General features: G+C 37.6%; 1 protein-coding gene across 1 annotated transcript; it reads right to left on the minus strand.

The window, feature by feature from the left end:
- Positions 1-1,855: 1,855 nt before the first annotated feature.
- LOC144204126 (uncharacterized) lies at positions 1,856-24,097 on the minus strand. Its single transcript, XM_077727918.1, has 54 exons — positions 23,820-24,097; positions 14,135-14,356; positions 13,849-13,868; positions 13,349-13,381; positions 13,234-13,266; positions 13,064-13,117; positions 12,890-12,982; positions 12,696-12,767; positions 12,511-12,555; positions 12,107-12,160; positions 11,955-12,008; positions 11,832-11,885; positions 11,699-11,752; positions 11,578-11,631; positions 11,447-11,491; positions 11,215-11,268; positions 11,098-11,142; positions 10,867-10,920; positions 10,637-10,735; positions 10,501-10,545; positions 10,323-10,421; positions 10,198-10,251; positions 10,017-10,124; positions 9,807-9,860; positions 9,621-9,719; positions 9,471-9,524; positions 9,281-9,379; positions 9,151-9,204; positions 9,009-9,062; positions 8,877-8,930; positions 8,745-8,798; positions 8,584-8,628; positions 8,416-8,514; positions 8,192-8,299; positions 7,930-7,983; positions 7,466-7,519; positions 7,308-7,361; positions 7,161-7,214; positions 6,973-7,080; positions 6,834-6,887; positions 6,696-6,749; positions 6,396-6,557; positions 6,189-6,296; positions 5,996-6,103; positions 5,865-5,918; positions 5,686-5,793; positions 5,457-5,510; positions 5,257-5,364; positions 5,066-5,119; positions 4,883-4,990; positions 4,404-4,710; positions 4,035-4,216; positions 3,339-3,581; positions 1,856-2,277 (listed from the first exon to the last, which is right to left on the minus strand). Exons 1-54 carry the CDS (start codon positions 23,902-23,904, stop codon positions 2,131-2,133), a joined length of 4,479 nt encoding a protein of 1,492 aa, XP_077584044.1. The 5' UTR covers positions 23,905-24,097; the 3' UTR covers positions 1,856-2,130.
- Between the last annotated feature and the right edge of the window lie 483 nt (positions 24,098-24,580).

Genomic DNA, 24,580 nt, shown 5'->3' on the forward strand with positions numbered 1-24,580 from the left:
GGATTTTTATGGTTAATTGATAAAAAAATGCAAAAAATTATTGGTGGCAAATTAACCTTGAAAAAACTCCCATAAAGTACCTTTTATTTTTATTTTTAAGCGATTTCTATCCATTTAGTCAGCAAAATATGCAATTTGAGTTTTGAATGAAAACATTTTAATGGCGATTTTTTTGTGCTATTTTCAGTTTTACAAGAAAAACATTGCACAGAGATTATTGGTTATGATTTTGTTCTGTTTGGTGACTTTATGTCTTTTAGTTAAATTTATTGATATTTATTTGACTAATCTGCAAAAATTCAAGTGGTGGTAAATTAACCTTGAAAAAACAACCAAAAAGAACCTTTTATTTTTAAGCGATCTTTATCCATTTAGTCAGCAAAATATGCAACTTGAGTTTTGAATGAAAACATTTTAATGGCCATTTTTCTTGCTATTATCAGTTTTGCAAGAAAAGAAAAATTCTGCGCAAAATATAGACAAAAAAAAGAAGAAACAGAAGACTGAGTTGCAATGTTTATTTCGAAGTCCTTGTCCTCCATTTTCCTTTGGGATTTTTAATCAGGCAAGTCCGGCCTAACAAATGGTTTTTTTCTCCCCCCAAAAATCCAAAAAACAACAAAAAATGTAATAAATATACTCCGATAAAGCACCAGATGATCACAATAGAATGACTTAAAGTCACATTTAACATCTCAAGTTCCAAAAAAAAAATATTGCCCTAGATACAGTTTGTCAATTTGTGTTCAAAAAGACAAAAAACAACAATTTTGCTATTCCTAAATTAACATGACAAAGAGTAGAGGATTAACAATATTTTTGTTTAATTTGTTGCATAGCAGGATATACAAAGCCAAAGAAAGAAGTTAAATGATTTCAAGATATTGATATGAACCTGGGAGAAGTGACATGCATAAAAAATAAATCAAAAACACCGTCCAAAATGTCCGAAAATTGCCAAAACCCGATTGGAAAAAAAGCTAATACAAAAGGGTACAAAGCACCACAAAAATTTATCTCTCCGTGATAAGACGGACAGACCTTTATTGGCATAAACAAGCCCCGCCCCCGCACCGCCATAACCCCGAGTACTTTGCCTCGGGTAACTTTACAAAAAAAATAACAAAAAATAACACGTGACGTCAATCCCGGCGACGGACGAGGTAGCGCGGTCCACGTTGAGTTCTGATGTTCTTCCAAAAATTGATTGGCCCGTAGATATTCAATCCGTGATCATGGCGAGCCCTCCCAAGTCGATATGATTGGATGACGTTTTTGTCAATTATAGATTTGATTATTCCGATAAATTCTGCGCTAATCGGGAAAAAAAAATCTTCGTGACGACCATTCGAAGCTAAAAAAAACATGATTTGCCAAATTTGCTTGAATAGATTGGATGACATTTTTTGTCAATAATAGATTTAATTATTCCGATGAATTTAGCGCTAATCGGGGAAACAAAATAAAAATCTTTGTGACTTTAATGCTACGTTCTGCAAAAAAAAATCATATTTTACCAAATTTGGTCAAATTGATTGGACGACACTTGTCAATAATAGATTTAATTATTCCGATGAATTTAGCGATAATCGGGGAATCGGAATAAAAATCTTCGTAATGACTATTCGAAGCTAAAAAAATCCATAATTTACCAAATTTGGTTGAATTGATTGGACGCCACTTTTGTCAAAAATAGATTTAATTATTCCGATGAATTCGGGGAAATGGAATAAAAATCTTTGTGACGTTCATTCGATGTTATACTGCAAAAAATCCAGAATTTGTCGAATTTTTTCAATTTTGCAAGGCTTCAAATGTATAATTTCTTGAGTATTTTGACAAACAAGGTCACCACTGCTAATTCATAAATCTTTATTTGGACATTTTTAGTCGAGGGAAAGTCAGGAAAGTAGGAAATGATTCCCAAAATTGTGACCAATCCGTCAAAATTTGCAACATTCTACGGCTAAAGTGGGAAAATGTTTGGATGCGTTGTGAGTTGAAAAACACAATAAATATCTGGCCGCGGGGAGCCAGAAAAGTCCTCAAGTACTGGTATGTACAATGCGGCTGATCGGGGTCAGCTGTCAGTTCAATAGTCACAGGATTTTGCGTCTGGCGTCTTTTCTTTTATAAGAAGCAGACGGGCCCGATATCAACGCCGAATTCTTGATTGGGGCCGCCAATGTCCACGGGGGCGATATCCACAACGGGAAGTCGGGCAGTTTTCTGTGTCCTGTACTCAAACACTGTCTTGCCCCAGTTGCCGTTTGCTTGCTGCAAAAAAAATACAAAGGAAAGTTAAGGTATATTTTAGTCACGGGAATGAAACAATTGTTTTTAAGAGGCATGAAAAAATCATGTCCAACATTTTTGTTTTTAAAAAGAGGATAGTTTTGTTGCTGTGTTGTTTACATGGTATAGTATATGTATTTTTTTATTTTATCATATTTTCTGGACTAAAAGTAGCACTTATTTTTATAGTTTGGCTAGTTTTATTTTGACCCACCTGTTATTTTTGCCTTTTTATAAGGCTATAGTTATTTGAAAAACTATACTAGTTATTTGAAAAACTACACTGGGTATTTGAAAAACTATACTAATTTTTTGAAAAGCTACACGTATTTGAAAAACTATACTAGTATTTGAAAAACTATAGGTATTTGAAAAACTATAGGTATTTGAAAAACTATATTAGTTATTTGAAAAAATACGCTAAATATTTGAAAAACAATACTAGTATTTGAAAAACCATACTAGTATTTGAAAAACTATACTAGTTATTTGAAAGACTATACTAGTATTTGAAAAAATTATAATAGGTATTTGAAAGACTATGCTAGTTATTTGAAAACTATACTAGTTATTTGAAAGACTATACTAGTATTTGAAAAACTATAATAGGTATTTGAAAGACTATGCTAGTTATTTGAAAAACTACTAATTACTTGAAAAACCATACTTGTTATTTGAAAAACTATACTAGTTATTTGAAAAACTATACTAGTTATTTGAAAAACTATAGGTATTTAAAAAACTATAGGTATTTGGAAAACTATAATATTTATTTGAAAATGTCTAGTTGTTTGAAAAACTATACTAGTTATTTGAACGACTATACTAGTATTTGAAAAACGATACTAGTTATTTGAAAGACTATACGAGTATTTGAAAAACTATACTAGTTATTTGAAAAACTATTGTTATGTGAAAAACTGTTGTGTTGATAGATGCCTATTTTGCCAGTTCTCCATTTTGTTGTTGTTATTTTCTTCTTGTTTGTTTTTAAATTTAAAAACCTCTTGTATATTAACCATCCCCTTTAATAGAAAACTTACAGTGCAAGAGTCTTCGACTACGGTGTATCTGAAGCGATTGTTTCCCTCCGCCTTGAGCTCCAGGTCGTTGGAGGCTTTGAGGAGCACGGCCTTCTTCAGGTTGCCCGCCTTCTGGTCCTTGTAGCCCACCGAGTTCTTGCAGTGGTAAGTGATGGACTGCGACGCCTCTTTGGAAAGCAGGCGAATGAAAGTCATCTGGACTCGGAGGGCGTTTGCCGATTGGTCTTTGCTTCCATACGTGAACTGCAAACATACAAAAAAAAAACACCATCAATCTGTGTAAGCATGTGGATTTCCATTTGATTCAGTCTTTTATGCCAATTGAATTAACAACAAACCTATAAAATATCTCATTTACGATCCATTCATGAATAATAATTTAAAATCTGCCATTAAAGAATCTAATAAATCCATTCTGACTTTAAAAAAAGTCGAATCGATGCATTTGCATTGCTAAAATCTACCAAATTAACGACATTGTGGTCAAATAAGGGAGTATAATTTTTTATTCGACAATTAATTATAAGAATTTATCAGAAAAATGAATGTTTTATTGCGCACAAGTTACTATATCTTCCGGTTTAAATACAAGCTAATTAAACTCACCCATAAAAACTGAAACTGAACATAAAGTTATCTAAAACTCGTTATTTTCATGGTAAGTCGACACAGAACCTTTAAAAATAAAACACTAACCTGCGTTCCTCTGTTGATATCAGCTCCAAACCACACAGGTTTATTCCTGGAAGAACTCCACCAGTTTTTGCGAGGTATGCTAGCCGGATTTGCAGCAATGCAGGTCTCTCCAGTCTCCAGGTTGCAGTAAACTTTGATGGCGTCCTCTGAACTACCTTGGTTGGGGTCCACCCAGTATTCTCCTGCATCCCAAATAACAAAAACAAAGCTAAAACCAAGACTGAGACACGGTTTTTGAGTATATTCGACCTGAAACTACTTCAAAATGTTCTTCTACCAAGACCACAATCAATTGTATACTTATAATTCTTACCATTTTGAGCCTATAACTCATATTTATCATTGTAAATAGAATCTTTCTCCACTTACCGCTCTTCTTTGAAGGATAACATCTCTTAAGGTCATCACAAGTTCTCGCCGGGTGCTTCCTACTACCATCCGGGCTTTTCATGCTATCAATTTGGCTACTAAGAGCTTTCAAGGTGGCTTGCACACCAGGATCCACAGGTAGGATGGTAGAGGAGTTACTATTGGGCTGAGCTTCATCCTCACTGAACTCTGGGGGTTGAGGAGGACCATCATCGTATTCGTGAGCTCCAAAAAGATCATCTATGGCTGCCACGGGAGGTCCAGGAGGTCCTGGAGGTCCTGGAGGTCCAGGTTCTCCTGGAGGACCCTGGAAATCAAGTTATTTATACTTAGTCTCGATGAATAAACAGAGAAAAAATAAACTAAGTTACGAACTATGGCGACTAAACATCTGGTGAAAAGATGTTTACTTATTTAATGATTGGGAGATGTTGCCAAGGCAACCTGGCTTATTTTATGGTCTATTAAGACCTTAATACCTCTGGTCCAGATTCTCCGCTGATTCCACGTGATCCTGGAGGTCCCATTGGTCCAGGTTGTCCGATGTATCCTTCTTTTCCTGGGGGTCCAATAGGACCAGGTGGGCCCTAAAATATAATGGTATGTTTTGTAAAAAAAATAATGCTAAAATAACAAAATTAATAAAATTATGGCACACTTACTCTTGCACCGTTAGGTCCGATAATTCCAGAAGCTCCCTGTTCACCTGTGGTACCCTAAAATGAAATACATATTTTATTTTATTCCATTTTTCAAGATCAAATTATTTAAGTCTAATATGAATATGCAATGAGTCGAAAAAATGCACATTTTAGTCAAAACACTGTAAAAATCCATTGCTTTTTTGACTTACAGGAGGTCCAGGAAGACCCTGCAAACCGGTAAATCCACGATGTCCCTTCTGTCCTCTCTCTCCATGATCACCCAAGTCACCCTTATCTCCACGTGGTCCTTGGGGTCCCTGCAATACAAAGGTAAACCAAGTCCTGATTGTCCCCCATAACTAATTCTAATAGAGTTCTAACATTTCTCTTAAATCCTATAATAACTCACCACATGTCCTCTCTTGCCAGCAGCTCCAGGAGGACCAACAGGTCCTCTTGAGCCCTACAAAATAAAAGCAAACGGCTTCAGGAAAGTGAATTTATCTGCCAAAGCCTTCGAGCATTAAGTGTTCGCTTCATTCATGTTCTGACAAGTCCACATTTCAAGACGAAAAAATGCCAAATCGACTAACGATAGCTAAGCAAGAAACATGTGGTATTAAAAGAGGTCATCTTACAGCATGTCCTCGTTTTCCTGCTTCTCCAGCGACACCCACTGGACCTGCAGGACCAGGAAGTCCTTGAGGACCTGCCAAACCTTCTGGACCGGAATCCCCTCTGTCTCCCTAAAAACAGGTTTGACAATCAGTTTCTTGCAAATATTTAAAGCTATTTTCTTCATTTTTTTTGCTTTTACCCGTTGTCCAAGAACTCCTTCTTTGCCTGGTGGACCATCAGATCCAGAAGGACCCTGAGGGACAAAGTGAACCAGTTTGTTAACAAAGTAAAGTGACAGAAAACAACTGTGGACATTTGAAAAATACTTACATCAGGACCAGCATCACCACGTGGTCCATTGGCGCCTGGAACGCCAACTGGTCCTGGTGGTCCTTTGTCTCCAGTTGATCCTGGGGACCCTTGCTTGCCTGGTGGTCCCTAAAGTCAGAACACTTCATGTTCAAACCAGTTCACATAGACGAATTCAAAGTGGGAAAGCAGTAGAAGTTAAAATGGCACTTACTGCTGGCCCTGGAAGACCTGGCATTCCCCGTTCTCCACGCAAACCTGGAAGACCCACAATGCCTCTCTGGCCAGTAGTTCCTGCTGGGCCTGGAGGGCCATCAGGACCCTGAAAGTTCAAAACAGAAATATTTAGTCAAGAAAACCATGGTATAATGACAAATGTCGATTTTAATGTTTTTGTTTTAAAGAAATGAATGTCTACAACCGTTGGGCCATCTTCTCCTGAATCTCCCTTGTCTCCTGAGGTTCCTGGAGGTCCTGGTGGTCCTCGTTCTCCTTGTCTTCCATTGGCTCCATGGTCCCCACGGAGACCGGCAGGACCCTCTTTTCCAGGAGCTCCTAGGGGTCCAGCTTCACCAATTGGACCCTGACGGTATCATTCACAGTCATGACAAACACTCTAGAATAATATTTTTAGATTTTCTAGACATTGCATACAGGTTTTGCACCCTTCATTTTCTGAGGGTCTTTCTGGAAAATATTTTACACTGATGACAACACTTACTGTTGGGCCTGGTGGACCAACTCTTCCTGCAGATCCTGGGAAACCAGTAGGCCCCTTGGAAAGAAAATTTGAGCTCATTTATTATATAAATGAATAGTTACAGCATTAACTTTGAATTAAGGCCTATTGTTCCCTTACTGGTGCACCTTGCGTTCCTCTTCCACCCTTCAATCCAGCAACACCAATAGGCCCCTGGGTAGGTGGACAAAAAAACATAGTTAACTCCAATGCAGTATATAGAATGATTTTTGATGGATCTTTTTTCATTCCAACATACTTGAGGACCATGAGCACCAGCTAAGCCTTGAGGTCCTGGTGACCCAGCATCTCCTTTCTGGCCAGGCTCTCCAGTCTCTCCCTTAACTCCGGGTTGGCCATCAGGACCCTGTGATAAGCATTAGACAAGGTACCGGAAATGGTATAATTTGTGGCAAATTCTTTATTTTGGGGTCAACGAGGACTTACGGGTGGTCCAGCGAAACCAACAGCACCGATTGGACCAGGGTCGCCTCTTGCTCCCTAGAAATTATGATTAATTTAATAAATTAGGGTCATCAGAATGCAACTATTAAGGATCTTATTTGCATGTACTCAAATGTCTATAATACTTACATGCAGTCCTCGAGAACCGGCAGGTCCAGCAGGTCCTTTAGGTCCAGATTCTCCCTAAAATAGATGACATATTCACGTCAATTGTTCGCGAAGGTTTTATTTGAAAAGCACTACTAGCCTCGAAAGGAAGAGGATAAAAAACTAAAAACAAAACCCACCTTTTCACCACTTGGGCCTGCAGGTCCCAATGGGCCAACAGGACCAGGTGCCCCCTAAAAACATAAAACAAACACTAAGCTTTAACATGGTCATGTAATATTCAGTGTCTTGTGAAATGTACTATAAAGTGTAGAGAATATTGATTGGGAGATAATTTTTAAATGTGAATAATTATGAACCTAAACACAATCAGGGGAAAAACACAAAGTTTTTATATAGGCCAAATCAATATCCCGACTTAAAAACAAAAGAGCGTGCATTTTATAGATAAAAACAATAGTGAAGAAAAGACAGATGGGAACGATAAAGTCTACTCTGGGTGGGCCTGGGAAAAAGAAGGAAATAAAAGCCGGAATTAAATGTTTTGACCTCATAAAACAAAGAAAATCCGTTCTCTGGGTATTGTCAAGAGTTGTGGAGTTTACACGTTTAGATTTCGATCGGATAAAATGCAATGGCTCACCCTTGCACCGTCATTTCCAGGTGTGCCTTCTGATCCTTTTTCGCCAAGAGATCCCTTTAATAAAATATAATAATATAAATTAATACAAAAAAACACTGGCCTTGTCACTAAAGTCCTTAAATTTGATCATTTGATGTTCATTTGGGGCTTGGCATGCAACCATATGCATGTTTGTTATATAGTATATAATATATATACTCCTATTGCACTAATAGACTTTACTGTAAAAACAATAATAAGAATAAATCCATAAATAACTTACTCTGTCACCTTTGGGCCCAGAGGGTCCATTAATACCCCTTTCCCCAGGCATTCCCTGAAGACCTGGAGGTCCCACATCACCAAGGACACCAGGAGGACCAGGACTACCCTTTAAGAGTAATCAAAGATTGACATTTTATTGTAAAATGATGTGCAAACATAGTTCTTTGTTTTCAATAATACCAAATGTGGACTAAATCAGTTTTTTTTAGTGCAGTTCCCTACCTTTGGGCCATCAGGACCAGGAGCTCCAGGGATTCCCTTCGGTCCTTGCAGACCAGTTGAACCCATTTCCCCTCTTTCCCCTGGAATTCCTCGCTCACCCTGTGGAAGAAGTCGCGGTTAATTTCATGATGTAACAGCTATCGAAATTCTTGAGTACGCTCCACTTACCCTGGGGCCAATTTGACCAACAGCGCCAAGTTCTCCAGGAATACCCTGAAGGGGGAAAAACATCACAAAGTCTTCATCTCTAAAACTCTTTTTATATCATTCTCTGAAATCACCAACAATGGATTGGCGTTTCATCCATTTCCAACTTTTATCATACTCACTAGGTCACCTGGTTTCCCAGATTCTCCAGGAGGACCTTGATTTCCTGGTAAACCCTGAATTACAGACCATTATGTTTTCAATGAGATCACAACTTTGAACATGACAATAATACTACAACAATTATTCCATACCTGGAATCCATTTACACCTGGAGGACCCTGTTCTCCTCTTTCCCCTGCAACACCCTAAAAATGGAGTTAGTCCTTAAGTCAGTCATAATAATGATTTGGGCTTTATTATATAGATAATAAAAGTTCTCTTACAGATGGGCCAGGTGGACCAGCGGGGCCAACTTCGCCATCTTTGCCAGGAGGACCCTAAAGGACAAAAAGTATGTTTAAATATGTATGTTAAAATTTAGGACCAGAACTGGACCCCTCTAGTCTATAATTTCCGGTTATTTACCCTTTGACCTGCTACTCCTGCAGATCCTTGTTCGCCTGTCTTACCCGGGTCACCCTTTTCAAAGGAAAGATAAATAAGTTAGACCAAAATATGCAAGGAAATTATATATTTTTTGCAAAATGGTACTTACAGCAAAACCTTTAGGGCCTGGTATTCCCATAGTTCCTGCAGGTCCTCTATTTCCAAGAGAGCCTCCGGGGCCTGGGCGGCCATCTTCACCAGGCGCACCCTGAATGTTCAAAGCAAAGTAGTAATTAATACCCAAATTTAACCTACTTTTACATATATTTGGGGGGTATAGGTAGTTCACTTTGACATACCAGTGGTCCTGGTTTTCCCTCAGCACCCTGGACTCCAGGAGTTCCAGTGAGACCCTTAGAAGAGCATTTTTAAAAAAATACAAAGTAAGCAATTGAAACAAATAATGGAAACTATTGAAATATGTTAAATAGGAAAGTTGTCAGTATTACCCTTGCACCTGGTAGACCAGGTTCTCCAGTCCGGCCAGGGTCTCCTAAGGAGCCTTTAGGTCCTGATATACCTGATATTCCACGGTCTCCTTGAGAACCCTATAACGACAAGAACATGATACAAAATGTCAATCAAATATCTTATCTTAAACTCATGGAACATGGATAAAATAAAATGAAGTGTACCTTTGGTCCTGGCAGACCATCAGCACCAGGAAATCCTCGATTGCCTGGTGAACCCTATTAAGAGAAGAGACAAGACTTTTACCATAATATATATTTTTAGAATGGTCATAACAGATACTAGCATATCTTCAGCAAGCCCTATTTTTAACCATTAAGACAACAAGTCCCAAAAATGTCAAAATAATGTCTGTAAGCGTCATGATGACTCACCCTTTCGCCAAAAGGACCTGGGGGTCCTACAGTTCCAGGATCCCCACGGGTTCCTCTCTTCCCTTCTTCACCCTGAGGTCCAATAATTCCCTGGGATCCTGGAGGACCCTAGAAATAAGATACATAATTTAAATAAACAACAACTGGGAGGAACGTCACATGTTCTCAATTTTTATCTTACAAGTTCTCCTTTGGGTCCAGCTTCTCCCTTAAATCCTGGTACACCAACGTCTCCCTTTAACAAAACAAAAGCCATCATTAGCAACATTTGCTAAAATCCAAAGTATATCTAGTGAGTTGGCATACCAATTGTCCTTTGATACCAGGTTGCCCAGTACTTCCTTGAGGTCCTGGGGGTCCGGCAGGTCCAAGATGGCCACCTTGACCTTGTGGACCAAGGTTTCCCTGTCACAATTTTAGCTTTGTAATCAAAATGTAACCATTTGACAACAAGATATCTTTAAAAAAGATTTATTTGACATACCACTGGTCCTTTGGCTCCTACACCACCATCTGTCCCCATGGGTCCCTTTTGGGAGAAAAATGTATTATTTTACAACAAAATAGTGGCAAAATATTTTGTTTAATGTGTTTAATGTTAAAAATACTGTAAGAAATACCCTTAGGCCAACTGGTCCAGATCTACCCAAATGTCCTGTCTCTCCTCGTTGTCCTTGAGGACCCTCGGGACCACGGACACCGGTAGGGCCAGGTTGTCCCTGTAGAAGTTAAGATGGAAGCCAATTAGGTGCGTAGAAATGGAAATTAGTTTGCAAATGTAACGTCTTTGAAAAGAATTATTAGAATCTATGAGACCATTGAATTTTGAAAGAACTTTATATATACTTGCCTTCATGCCAGGTGACCCCGGATATCCGGGAGGACCACTAAGACCAAGGGGACCCTGTAGACCAATAAAAATTCATGATTTAATGTGATATTTTGGGAACTGTGATCATGCTAATGACAAAAATGACAATATTACAGTTCTCTTGTGATCAGCTGCATATACAGAAATATTAATGTACAAAATGTACATGTATATAGTGTGTGTTTTTGTAAAATTGAAATAGTGACTCACCAATGGCCCTGGTTTTCCAAGATTTCCAGGCGTACCACGTTTACCCTAAAAAAAACATTTCTTAGAATCATATTATTTCAACTTTTTAACATTTCATCGCAATATTTTCAGGCATACCGCTGCACCACTGGGTCCAGAGCGTCCTCTTTCCCCCGGCATCCCAGCAGGACCCTACAAACACAGAATATGATGACTTACAGCAGTCCTCCAAACCAGGATGTAAAGGTCAGCCACAAAGTTACTCTTGCAAAATATAAAACTAACAATATTACTGCAATCTATGCTTAGAAAAAGACAAATTTCCCAATCTATTGTCAGAAAAACTAGATCCAAAAGACATAATGCTTACCATAGGTCCAGGTCCTCCCATTGCACCAGGTGGTCCTGTAGCACCCTGATAAAAAAAAATCACAAAACATTTATTTAAGGCTTCCCTGCTACTTTTTGATAAAGTCTATAATATAAACCCATTATTTTTACCTTGGATCCAACAGCTCCATGTTCACCCTTTTGCCCAAGTGGTCCCCCATGGCCCTAGAAAAATGAAACATAGCGTTACCATTTGAACTTATGGTTTAGATAAGCAAGCACATCCACTTACTCGATGACCTTTCATTCCAGGAGGTCCGGGTGTTCCTGGAAATCCTCTTGCTCCCTGCAATAGTAATAGTTCTCTGTTATAGATTGGCGAATCCGTGAAATGTAGATGAATAGAACAAGAAAAGTGATCTTACTTGCGATCCTGGGAATCCAGCCTCTCCGGCATTTCCCGGCTTTCCCGATTCACCCTATGGGAGGACGGATAATTAAGCATTGCCTGACAACACGATCATTTTCAGAGGTTTCAGATTACGTACATCTTCTCCTGCTTTACCAGCTGGGCCCTCGGGTCCTCTTTGCCCAGGTGGACCCTGAATAACAAAAATAATAAACACAGATCCATTCTTAGCGTCTCTATCCTCCACTCTCATACAAGTCAATTCAAAATATAAAAGAATACTTGCTATACCATATGTCCTGGCTCTCCAACATCTCCAGGAGGTCCTTGGGTTCCAGATTGACCCTTTCATATGGAGAAAAAATATATATTAAAGCTTCAAGCACTTTTATTCAAGAAAAAACTGGTAAGGATCACTAAATACAGACACTATTTAAATCATTTTATATCAGACACACTACTAGTATTTGGTTGTGATTGTGAAGTAGGTGCTTGGAAAAGGAAAAGACCAGTAATTGGCTAATCCGCCATTAAATGCTAAGCAATTGAGGCTATGTGTTTTGTTTTGGTAAATATATCCAGAAAATGTTGGTTCAAAATGGATCTCATCAAAATATTTTTGCGTTAAAGTCTTGGGAACTGTCTTAAATACAGATATATATACTACAGAAAGTTGGTAGTTATGTGGAACTTACAGGGGAACCAGTTGGCCCAGGTGGTCCTCTTGCTCCAGATTCACCCTAAAAGCAAACAATCCAAATACCATGGAATGAAAACATAATAGGGTTGTCGTGTATAAACAATAGCCAGAGTACATAGAGACCAATCATTGGGGAGAAAACACAAAAAAAGCTTTTCCAATGTTGTGTTGACCTCTTACCCTTGTGCCACTTAACATGCTTTGGGGGGCATTTTTCCCTGCAAGGACTCCAGCCATCTGTGATCCAAGACCCTGTATTGGAATAGTATGATTTAATAGAGGAACTTGTCTTTGTTTTCAACTTTACATTGTTAAAGATTATTCTACGTTTTGGTTAATCTTGGGTAAAACTTTGGGTAGTGCTTACGACTTACTCCTGGGTGAGTTGGGTGTCCTGGAGGTCCAGGTTCTCCAGGTTGACCTGGAATTCCTGGTTCTCCATCGAAACCGGGAGAACCTCGCAGCCCCTAGAAAAGACAAAGAAATGTTTTTGTTCTCAAAGTTTGTCTAAAGTTGTAGCAACCAAACTTCTATTTTCTGCCACTTACGGGCCTTCCTTTGTTTCCTCTGTGTCCTCTATCTCCTGGGGAACCGGGTGGTCCCTATAAAAGATGTAAAACGGATCATAAAGTGTGGTAAAAAAAGACAAATTGTAGGCAAAAATCAATGTTATTCTGCAGCTTTTTTGCCTAAAATATGGATGAAGAAAGGTTCTTACCATAGGTCCAGGACGGCCTCGAATTCCAGTCACCTGAAAATACATTTAGTGCCATTAAATCTATTGATTTTTGTCCAACTGATTAGGATTATTGATAAAAAATATATATACTCACAAGTGGGACATCACCAGGCTCTCCTTTCTGGCCCTAGATTCAGAAATAAAAGATGTTAAATCAATCCGAAAATTTCTACATGAAGTGCTAAAACGGTGCTTGGATGTTTGGTCGCAGGACGTTTGGTCGCCAGACGTTTGGTCGCTGGTCAAATGGTGACAGAGAGTTTACTGTTGAAGCTAAGTCTCAAAATTATATTCATGAGATAGAGTTTAATATCTAAGTACTGTTTAATATCTAAGTACTGTTTAATATCTAAGTATTGTTTAATATTTAGGTACTGTTTAATATCTAACTACTGTTTAATATCTTAGTACTGTTTAATATCCAAGTACTGTTTAATACCCAAGTACTGTTTAATATCTAAGCCCTGTTTAATATCTAAGTACTTCTTAATATCTAAGTACTGTTTAATATCAAAGTACATCTGACTGGCGACCAAAAGACTGGCGACCAAACGTCCAGTCACGGCTAAAACTTGTATAAATAATGTTGCCTACCTTGTAAATCCTGCCCCCACCTACAAAAAAATAGTTTTCCATAAATGCATTGATCAAATATACAATAACATTTAATGGTTTACTTCTATATGACTTTTTGTACCATTAAGTAACAACCAAAGCAAAACCTGTATTTTATTCCAGATGTAATAAGACATATTTCCTAGCCATCAGTTGTAAAAATGTAAATAGGTCTTGTGCACCATTTGATGCAAAAAAAGTGCTTAACGTGCTTGACTTGAATTTGTTTTTGATGCTGATTTCCCAGAGGAATGGGATTGCTTACCATAAGTGTCCCCACCGCCGCCGCCGGAGGTTCCGCTCTGACAAATAGGGCAGCATTCTCCTTCGGGGATGAACATCTTCTCGCAGTGGGTCAGCTCTTCGCACTGGATGCTGTCGCAGAGGACCTGGCCATTGTCACAGACGCAAAGTCGGCATGGCTCCGGCTTCCAGATGTCCTTGTTTGGGTAGATTTGACCATCTGCTTTGCAACTGCCATCGTCTCCTACAAAAAACACAGGTTTTTTACCAAAAACTGTCTAAAAAAAGTCTGGTTTTCATGCTGAGTTGTTATTTTTTTTAATTAGTACCATCGTGCATCTTTATTTATTCATTTTTTTTAGCATTTTGTGACCTTAATAGAGAATAAAATGCAGAATTTTAATAGAGATACTCTGAACTAGTTTTGCGCTATGACATCAGGAATAAGACTTAAAGTAAAAAGTTCTGGAAAATATGATGCTTTGTCAGACATGACACAATTTCCTTGTTGGCTTTCGTCTTTGAACTGAATTAATTGGAGAAGACTATACCTGCTCAAGCATTTAGGAATAAAAATATAATAAATAAATTAAAAAAATATATTTCCAATTGAAATGAATATTGATGTAATTGCATGGACTATTTCTCAAAGTAAAACAAGTTTTTGCAAAATTTATGTTTAAGTTTATGTAAAATTACACACTTTTCGGGTAAGTAAAGCAGTAACAGTATAAAATATTAATAAATCACATTTTCTTTTACCAAATATGTCCAAAATATGTCAGAAACCTTGTCATTGTTGATTATTTTTTCCACCTAAACAGCAGAGGGCAGCTCCTTCCTAATTACATATACCAAAAAATACCAAATATAAATAAATATAAGCCATAGCTTGTTAGAATTCACTAAAAAACAAACCATTACCAAAGTCATTCCCAATGGAATAACTCTTAGAGGAATAAATCCAAGCTAAATATAAGATAAAACAGAATTTGACCTTTCAAACCCCCTAAAAATGCAGTAGCAAAACTCCCAACACTCTGACTAAATACTACAAGGCAGGTCAAATTGACCTAACATAAAAAAAAAAAATAACTGTGGCAAAATAAGTATAATTAACAGCCAGTTTGGTCACCTAAACTGTTGGATGTTTTCCTCTAATTATGTTCCAAAGTTCAAAGTGCAGGAAAGGTCGCCGAAGAATGCGGAAATCCCTTTTAAAACATGTCACATTTACTCTGTCAATTCCCCTAAAAATATACAGTACACTCTTACCAATGTTTACCTTATTTAAAGAATGTAAACAAAAACAACCAAAACATAACCAAAAAAAACTAAAACATTTCTCCTGCTGTCGGTACGAAAACCCTCATAATGTCTTGAAATCTTTTTAAAGCTCATGGTATGACGTCTAACAAAATATTTGGAGTATTCCAGAACATTTGCTACTTCATGGAATACTTGCGTGGTTTTTGGTGGGGTCTCAAGTCATTTAATAATGTGATTGGACATCCATCGATTCTATGTCAACTGTTAAAAATGGTCTGAGCAATTGTTATTTTCCCCCTCTAACTTTCCTAAGAGTGAGTTTTTGATTGGTCACGAACCCTGACGCTCAAATGGAAAGACAAACAAAAGCGTGGTACAAAAAAGGCCCCTAATGGATTGTCTCCAATCCAACTTGTGGCCAGACAAAGTTTCCCTGACAAATCCCGGTGGAAAATGTGGAGAACACAGCGTGATTCCGATGACTTACAGCCTGCTTCCTGCTTTGAAAAACTTTGGGTGTCATGGCCACGCGTAAATCTTTCCTTTCACAAAGACCAGAACGCTTCGGGAAGGCCTTCCATTACAGACAAAGCCTCAGATTCACCAATGGTCAATTGTTGGTGCTTTTTGTCTTGAAGACAAACATTTTTTTTTTAAATCTCCTATTTGTTTAGGTACGTAATGCCGCTGGGATTTTGCTGAATTACCGTTTGTGGATGAGGCTTAAAAGCTAATAGATAGCTCAAGTCAGAACATGCGCTTCTCCTTAGCTTTTCCAAACATGAAAATCAGGAAAGTTGGAATGATGGACTCCATATACATTCAACTTTCTCCCAAAAACGTCCAATTTTCTCCCAAAAACGTCCAATTCTTATGAAATCTCTAAATATAGTTGACTTCCATCTGCTTGCTTGTGCAAGAACTGGACAAGTTTTGCAAAATGCACCAAAAATATAGAAAACTTTGTTTTTTAAAGAAAGCCTGGTCAAAGAAAAACTTTAATATTGTCCATTATATCTTTTTAATCCTTGTTTAAGTTAAAAATTGCTATTTTTAGAGCATTACTTGCACAAAAAGTTGATTACAATGTAACAAATGACTCACAAGGAGAATAATATGGACAGAAGAATAGTGTTTTACAAATGTTGGTGTTCATTTCATATTTTTTGGGAGAAAATTCAAACAATTTGGCTGCTAGTTGTCACCATGTTACTCTTAGCTTCAGTTAACCTAGTGTTTGATTTTGATTGAATTAGATAGTAGTTAAGCTGGTTATTGAACATACACATTGTCGGTGAAATATAGCTGTTTTTGACCCAAAACGATTTTTTTTGGTCAAAATCACACAACAATGCCACTTGAAATATCCCTAAAAGTAAAAATATAAATGTACTATGTTTCAGTTTGTCTCCCAACAACCAGAATATCATTTTTTCTGCAAAAATCTGCATTTTACTTCTTAATTCAAATCCTCAACCCTCCAAAAAATCTCCTTTTTGCTATCAAAACACAAAACAGGCCTTTTTTCGGTAACCTTTTCATTCCTTCTATTATTTTCCACAAGTATGTAATTCACCCCTCATTTTCGCCGTCTGTTTCTGTCTCCATTTTTGTTATTCTTACAGTATAGCTCCGAGAAAGAAATGCAGCTGCTGGGATTTGCTGCTACGCCGTGCGTCCAATGTACCACGGCCTCCCTCCCTCACCCCCCAGGCCAGGAATGTTCCCTACGAGGACTAATCGTCTGGAAGTATGGGATTTAGATGACATTTACATGCTGCATTTTCAATTTCAAAAGTATTTCTTCAACTAAACTTCATATTGACTCAGAAACTACAACGTATTATCCGGACTATAAGTCGCACGGGGCTTAGAATACTCAGGAAAAAAATTAATTGACATTTTTACTTCAATTCATTGGACATTGCGCTCCTCCTTTTTTCACTGGATATTGAGTTCCTCCTTTTGGCCACATGGCGGCAGTATAATTCCCACATAGAGGCATTTAAAACGAGGAGTTTGACAACCGAATCAGCCAAATTTGTCATTATTTTAAAATTAATCATTGTTTTTGTTTAAATATCTGTCACATTTTTAACGCGCTGTCAAAAACTAATAATTTCTATAATTTTTTTATTTACCGTATTTTCACGACTATAAGGCGCACTTAAAAGTCTTAAATTTTCTCCAAAAAAAGACAAGGCGTCTTATAATCCAGTGTGCTTTATACATGGAAAAAAAAATCAAATGTGTCATTCATTGAGGGTGCGCCTTTAAATGTGGTGCGCCTTATAGTCGTGAAAATACAGTAGTTTTTCATTATTAGTTACATTATTAAGCTGTAATCTATCCTGAGACACATTTCTTGTGAGAAAAAAAATAAAAATCCCAATAATATACGTCCTGAAAATGAATAAATAGGCATTTTTAAAGGTTTTCTTGCAAGTCAGTTTTAGTTCTAATAAATTCTGCCGCCTACCATTTGGTATGCAGCAGTTTTTCAATTCATCCAATGAAGTCATGGCGTGTACGGCGCTTAGAAATCATCATCCCCACACATTCCCAAAGGTCATTGGTCCAACACAATGTGAGACGCCATTGTTCGAGAACATTGACTCATATAGCGTAGAAATGCATCTTAGTCAAATAATGCGCCCCTTCTTTTTAATAACGACCATCTTGACATCAAAATGTATTTTGACATTCTGGTGTTACAATCCAAAAGATATTTATGTCATCATTTCGGTCGGTGACATTCCAAGAAATGATATATTTCTTCATATGCTTTCAATTAATTTTATAATGAAAATCAGCCTGGCTATATATTATGTTGTATTTGTGTTTAGGTTTTGTTCTGCTGGTACCTGGAGCTTTGGCTCCACCCCTTTGGCATAGCCCCGCCCAGACCAACACACCTGTGATGACTTCCCACTCCTCCAATTAAGGTCCACATCCTGCTCTTATTTAAACCCTCTTATTTTGCAGCTCTTGGCTCGACTTTTTGGCAGGCAGATACTAAGTTAGTGGCCTCTTTACCTGCTTTTAAAAGTCACAAATTGGCTAAAGTTTGGTAAGTTTTGTTTGCCCCAACTTCAACTCATTTGTGAGTATAATATTCATTGTTATATTGAGTATTAATGCTGATAAAGTGAATTATTTTGCAATTCCCAATGAACAAACTTAGTGATTTATGACTATCCTACCAAACATTCTTTCACCAAATAGATATGAATGATATTCCTTAAAAACTATAAACTATTAAAACTTTCGACATCACAGTAAAGCAATTTTTTTTTTTATATTGTATTATATTGAAACTAGACTTATGTATTAAAGTATTTTGATGCTTTCAGGCAGTGGGGTTGGTATGCCATCACCCACTTGTGGTAGGGGATAGAATAGCAGTTTATGGGCAGTTCAGTTGTATTTAACTTTGTGTTTAGTGTCATTATGACTTTTTGGGAAGAACCACCAAAAAATGGAAATATTGGCTGTCTACAGTCAAATATTTCCCTCTAAATATTAAAAACTGACCGCTCCTGCCATTACATGGCAGACATCTATCTATGTTTTAGAATTGGACAGTGGTCTTGCCAATAACCTTGCAAAGATGTCAGTCCGAAACGGGGGAATCCTCCTCCTGAAAGTCATCCCAACGACTTTTACACATGTTTCTGAAGCGTACTCTAACATCTGTAATATTACATTGCAAGTAGAACAAAAAAGGCAATTCTGTAAACTGTAACTTTTTATCGATTCCGTCATGAAATATGAAACTGTGTGTGGTCCGATTCAATTCACCCATCCGATTAATTTTGGGATCTTTTTAGCAAAAAATAAGGCCATTTTAAGAAGAGTGGAAGTTTAAATCCGTCCTTTGCTAGCCTGCACGTTAAAATTGGCTTATATACAATAACTAGTTTTATTTAACCTTTATTTAACCAAATAGAACCAATTTATATCATAATCTGTCCTAGCTAGTCTAGCATACAGTTTTTGGATTAGGCTCAGAAACAAAAACAATTCAAACTCAAGAAAAACATGCAAACAGGACCAACTTGGATTCGAACCCAGAACCCCAGAACTGCAAGCCAGTCACACTCACCACTTATCCACCGTGCCACCAAACTAGCAATTTAATGGAGCAAATCCCAATTGTTGACCTTTTCATTTTGGGATAGTACACCAATAAATATATGATTTGACAGTATAACCTCTTTGACCATATCCAAATGGAAGTACTACTATAAAACACGGACCGCACGCACGCACGGCAAAACCCACATCGGCCACCAACAGGCGTGACGAGGAATCGTTCTCGACAACGTAGAATTTTGGTGGAGCCCAACCTACAATTATGGCCTTCACTCACTATTTTGCGGCGTTTAGCAAAGTGAGCTTGACGTTTTCCGGAACTAACAGTGGATATTATCGCACTTGTAACAAGTACTTTCGGCCTTTCAACGTTTATGGAGAGATTATTTGGAATAACTTTGACATGGATTTATTTGCCACAAAAAAAAAAGGAATTATGGAAGTGAAAATGAAGTGAAATTGAAAGGTTAAATGCAATTAGAGTGGCGTTTGAAATCATCACCAGGGGTGATGGAGAACACGCGCCGGGGGGGAGTGCGGGATTACAGATGAAGCCGCTGGAGGATCAACTCCAGAGGGGTAAAGTCCTCCAGGTGACCTGGGCAACTAGAGCCAGCTGGAAAAACAACCGTTAAGAAGGCAAACGTCTGGCTTTTTTAAATACAATAATGCACCAAAAACAAATGATGAGCGTTTTAGATCACATTTGAAATGAGCCAATTCATAGTTGTTACCTTCTAAGTAAAAAAAAATCTAATTTTGTCTATATTATACATTTGATGCTATAATTTGTGGAATATTGCATCATTTTGTTGCAAATTTTCTCCCAAATTTTGCAGTTTTACACTTTTTTTTTACTGCAATTTGCATTTTTTTTTAACTAAGACATAATATTTAATAAAAATATTTGGATGAACGTCTATGGACATTCTTTATAATATTTCAAATTGACAGGGAGGAAAAAATGGCGACCAATTTGGCTCCAGCACCCCCGCGACCCTTGTGAGGATGAGCAATAAGGAAAATCCATTAATGAACCAATTCAAGGACAAAATATGCATTAATTTCATAAATCCTATGAATCCCTTATCCATTTATTCAATCATTCATATTCCATTCCGCTTATCGTCATCAGGTCCGCAGGGGGTGACAGAGCCAATCTTGTACAATAGACACTACTACACTCTAACCTAGTTTCCAGCCAATCACATTGCTCAAAAAGACTAACAACCAAGCCTCTATCTAAACAAAATATACAAAAAAACGCATTTATGTAGTCCTTGAGCCTCATGCGGCTCGAGAGCCCCACTCGAAGATCTACAGGATACACAACTTGGCACCAGTTTTTCCGTCACCCCCCGAGCTAAAAACCTCCCGTCCAAGCGCTCTTTCCGACTATCTCGACATTCTGTAATATTTTCCAAATAGGGCCAACGCCATGACTTTCTTTTCACATCTGGAAAACATCCCCCCATTTTCCTCCCCCTCCATTTGCTGACGCCAAATCATTTCATTTTCTAAAGTCGTTCCCACCAAAGTGTCCTGACTGACGCTAGTCGCTCACGTGTAGCAGGGCGACCATTCGCGCATTAGGTAACGAGTGGAACATCATCCCTCTTTTTGAAAGGGAGACTTTAATGTGAACTTTTGTAACGAGACCCCCTTAACGCGGCGAAGGAAAAGAAAAAGTGTGTAATGGAGTCATGGCTGAAAAATGCAGCATGTGGTTTTAATCGAGGACGTCTGTAGGACTTGCTTGAGTTCGGAGTTTGGATGGAATTGAGGCCGATGTGGCGAAAACGAATGGAAACTATTTGGAAATCTCAGTGTTTGAGACCCTTATATTTTGTTGAAAAGGATTTAGAAAGATGGCTTTCAAAAGCAATTGATTTTAGGTCTTACCAAGCAAGGCCTTTCCCTAAGATTTCTTCTTTATTACACTTGATTAGTACAAAAACACTACTGATTGTGTAGAGATAATATAGAAATACTTTGACTTAGTTTTACATTTTGAAGAATCACAGTTTTTTTTCAATGTGGAGCTCAATTAGTTGATATTTTATCGATAAAACGTTCATATTGGAACCACCATCTTCACAAGTGTCTTCCATTATACATTTTTTTTGTGATTTTTTTTACCCAAAAAGAGTCTCATGAGACATGTACTTAACTTAAAAAGATAAGCCAGTTCTCCCAAGTACTTTCATTGATTCCAAAATGCAAACTTAACACACTTCCCCTTTAAACTATTTAAGCAATTGATTATTTCCCCTCTTTTATTGTATGGAAATTGAAAAATGAATTTTCCACATACTGTCAGTTTCCAAATCAAACTTGTATTAGTAAAAATATGGCTGCTAAATATAATGAACAAACACTCTGCCCCCCCCTTTTTTAGCAATTTGGTTGAACGACAATTCAAAAGTTAAGTAATTTCCTTTAATCTAATCTCATTTTTTTACCAAAGTGTTTTTAATTTATTCAAAATCCAAACATTTTCCTCCAGTTTTGTTTTTTACTCTTAAAAAAAGTACTGTACTGCAGTACATCAACAGAATAATATATACTAAATATTTGTCTTCATAGCTCTTTATTGTCCTTTTTACCCCTCCTCAAATACATCCAATATCGGTAGTACTCTTTAATACTTCTAAAATCTTGGGTTTTGTGCAAAAAAAAAAAAAAATTCCAATTCAGGTCTTGTTTTATCTTGTCCGAAATAGACCAAAACTGAAGTGAATTAGATTTCCTTTTTGATTCCAACGCTTGATCTATGCCATTTCCTCCGATGAGCTTAAGAGTCTCAATTGGGAATAACCCCCCCCCCCCCCCCTCCTAAATTCCCAATTCTCCCAGTCACGTGTTCACAAATCATCCACACATGTGCCAACATATGACTTCCATCCAACGCTATGCATGGTGTGAGCCTTCCTTCAAAGCATCTTTCTCAAATCCCAACAAGTTCCTTCCTCACAAATCTTTCCAATAGACCCGTTACCCTCCGAGCCACTTTTTTTGCTGACATTTCTGTAAAAAAAAGTACATTTAAACAGACACGTGTCATCTTGCAGCTATGCGGCAACCAACCGCATCACACTTTTCCATCCCAAAAAACCCACCGAGTTTAGTCATGATTTTTTGGCTGGATATTTATTACATTGGGCCTGTTTCCATCAAAAAATGAAGTCGCCACACTATAAAGAAGCAACAAAAAACGATTCTCTGAATTCAGAAAGGTGAAACAAAGAAAATATGTGACATTTTAACAGTTTTGGCAGAAAACCAAGGACTTTAAAGTGAACAAGTCAGGACAGAGACAGGGTTAAAAAAAAATAAAAAATTTAAAAAGCAACCACACACTGGCTGTAACTCACTCATGTTATTTTTTGAGCATTTTAACTCTGAAAACTGTCAAAATATTCAAATATACCATTTATATGTCCATTATACTTGCAAAAACTGTCATTTCTGGACCTCATCTAACCTTTGACACATCGATTTCACAATTAAATATCTCTTATTTGCCAAATATATAACAAAAAATTACAAAACATCAATTGTTCCACCATTACACAGCATTACCACCACAAAAAAATCAAATTCCCGACATTTCGCTTTATACCTCCCTAACACAAGAGGGCGCTCTCCTTCCCAACCCTAACCAAATTCAACCAAACTTCATATACTTATGTAAACAATATAAACATAACCTCAAGTCTCATTAACCCTCCCCAAAAGCCCCATAATACAATAATCGAGCCATGACATCATCAACATGCGACATCACATTTACAGGGGAAGCACAGGTCAACTAAAACAAGACCTCTCAGGTGTTCCACCTCCTCCAATTGGCAGCTGTAAACTTTAGCCGCCTCCCTCAGTCTTCTCGTGAGTCTGAACTCCCCCCTTCGCCTCCCTCCCTCCCCCATCCACTCCCCTCCATCCTCAAGTCCCTTCACATCTGCCCTAAATTAACATAGCAGCGAGTCCATGTTCCCCCCTTTCTCCGACGCCTTAGCAATGAAATTATCTTTGCAGATGTACAATGCGTCCCAACAGTGGGCGAGTTGCGGTAACCCATAATAAATCTTTCCAGTCACGGAAAACCGCCAACCTACTTGTTTTACCTCCTTTTCCACATTTTTTAAATCAATGACTTCACTTCCAATCAATAAACTTCAAAATCTCACAAATTCAGACCTATTTTTTCTCTCAAAATCATCCAATCCCTTAAAAATACCACCAAAATCCCCCTTTTTAAACAAAAAAAAAGCAGTCTAAAGATCAACCAAACATGGCAATCGTCATTTCAAACAACGACGGGGGTGCCGGAGCTCACTTACCATCATCCTGGCATGTCACAATCAAAACCTGAGCGATGGAGAGCGCCAAAAATAGGAAAGTCCTTAAATGCACAAAGTCCATCATGTCTAGAAGAAGGACATGAACGTCCCTGGTGAGGTAAAAAAGGGGGAAAGGGATTTAAAAAAAAAAGGGGGAGGAAAAGATTGGGTTATCAGTGCATGAATACCAAAGAGAGCGTCTTCTTTCTCTTTCTTGTAAGCAGCGAGCAGACCCAGCCCAGACTGCGTGCGTGCTTTTTTTTCTGGGTGTACTTACAGCTTTAAATGAGAAGAATGCTGGCCAGCCTAATTTTCCTCCCCCTTTTGTCAGCCCTCTCCCATCCATCCCTCTCGCAGTGGTTGTGAAAACTACACCCATGTTTGCAACTTCAGGAACTAAAGCTACATTTGTACCCTTTTATTTCCCTTTAATGCCCCATTGTAATGTTATTTAAAGTAAAAATACACATTTAAAAGCAAAAAAAACAATATTTTACTAGTCTAACTACTCTATAAAAGTTTTAATTGACAAATAAGTACCCTGAGGACAGTTTTACCATATTTAAATATGATAAACGTGAATCAATAAATATGTAATTGACATATATGAATGTAATATGTAATATTTTGAATTTTTTTGTCTGTGTTGAAGACCATTAAATATCAAACATGTATTTTTGTCCTATGAAACATTAAATCCTTATTAAATCAGTTCAATTTTTTAATAAGGAAAAGTTTTTTGTCAGTGTTGAAGACCATTA

The sequence above is a fragment of the Stigmatopora nigra genome, chromosome 11, assembly GCF_051989575.1.
Source record: "Stigmatopora nigra isolate UIUO_SnigA chromosome 11, RoL_Snig_1.1, whole genome shotgun sequence".
In the NCBI taxonomy this organism is placed as follows: domain Eukaryota; kingdom Metazoa; phylum Chordata; class Actinopteri; order Syngnathiformes; family Syngnathidae; genus Stigmatopora; species Stigmatopora nigra.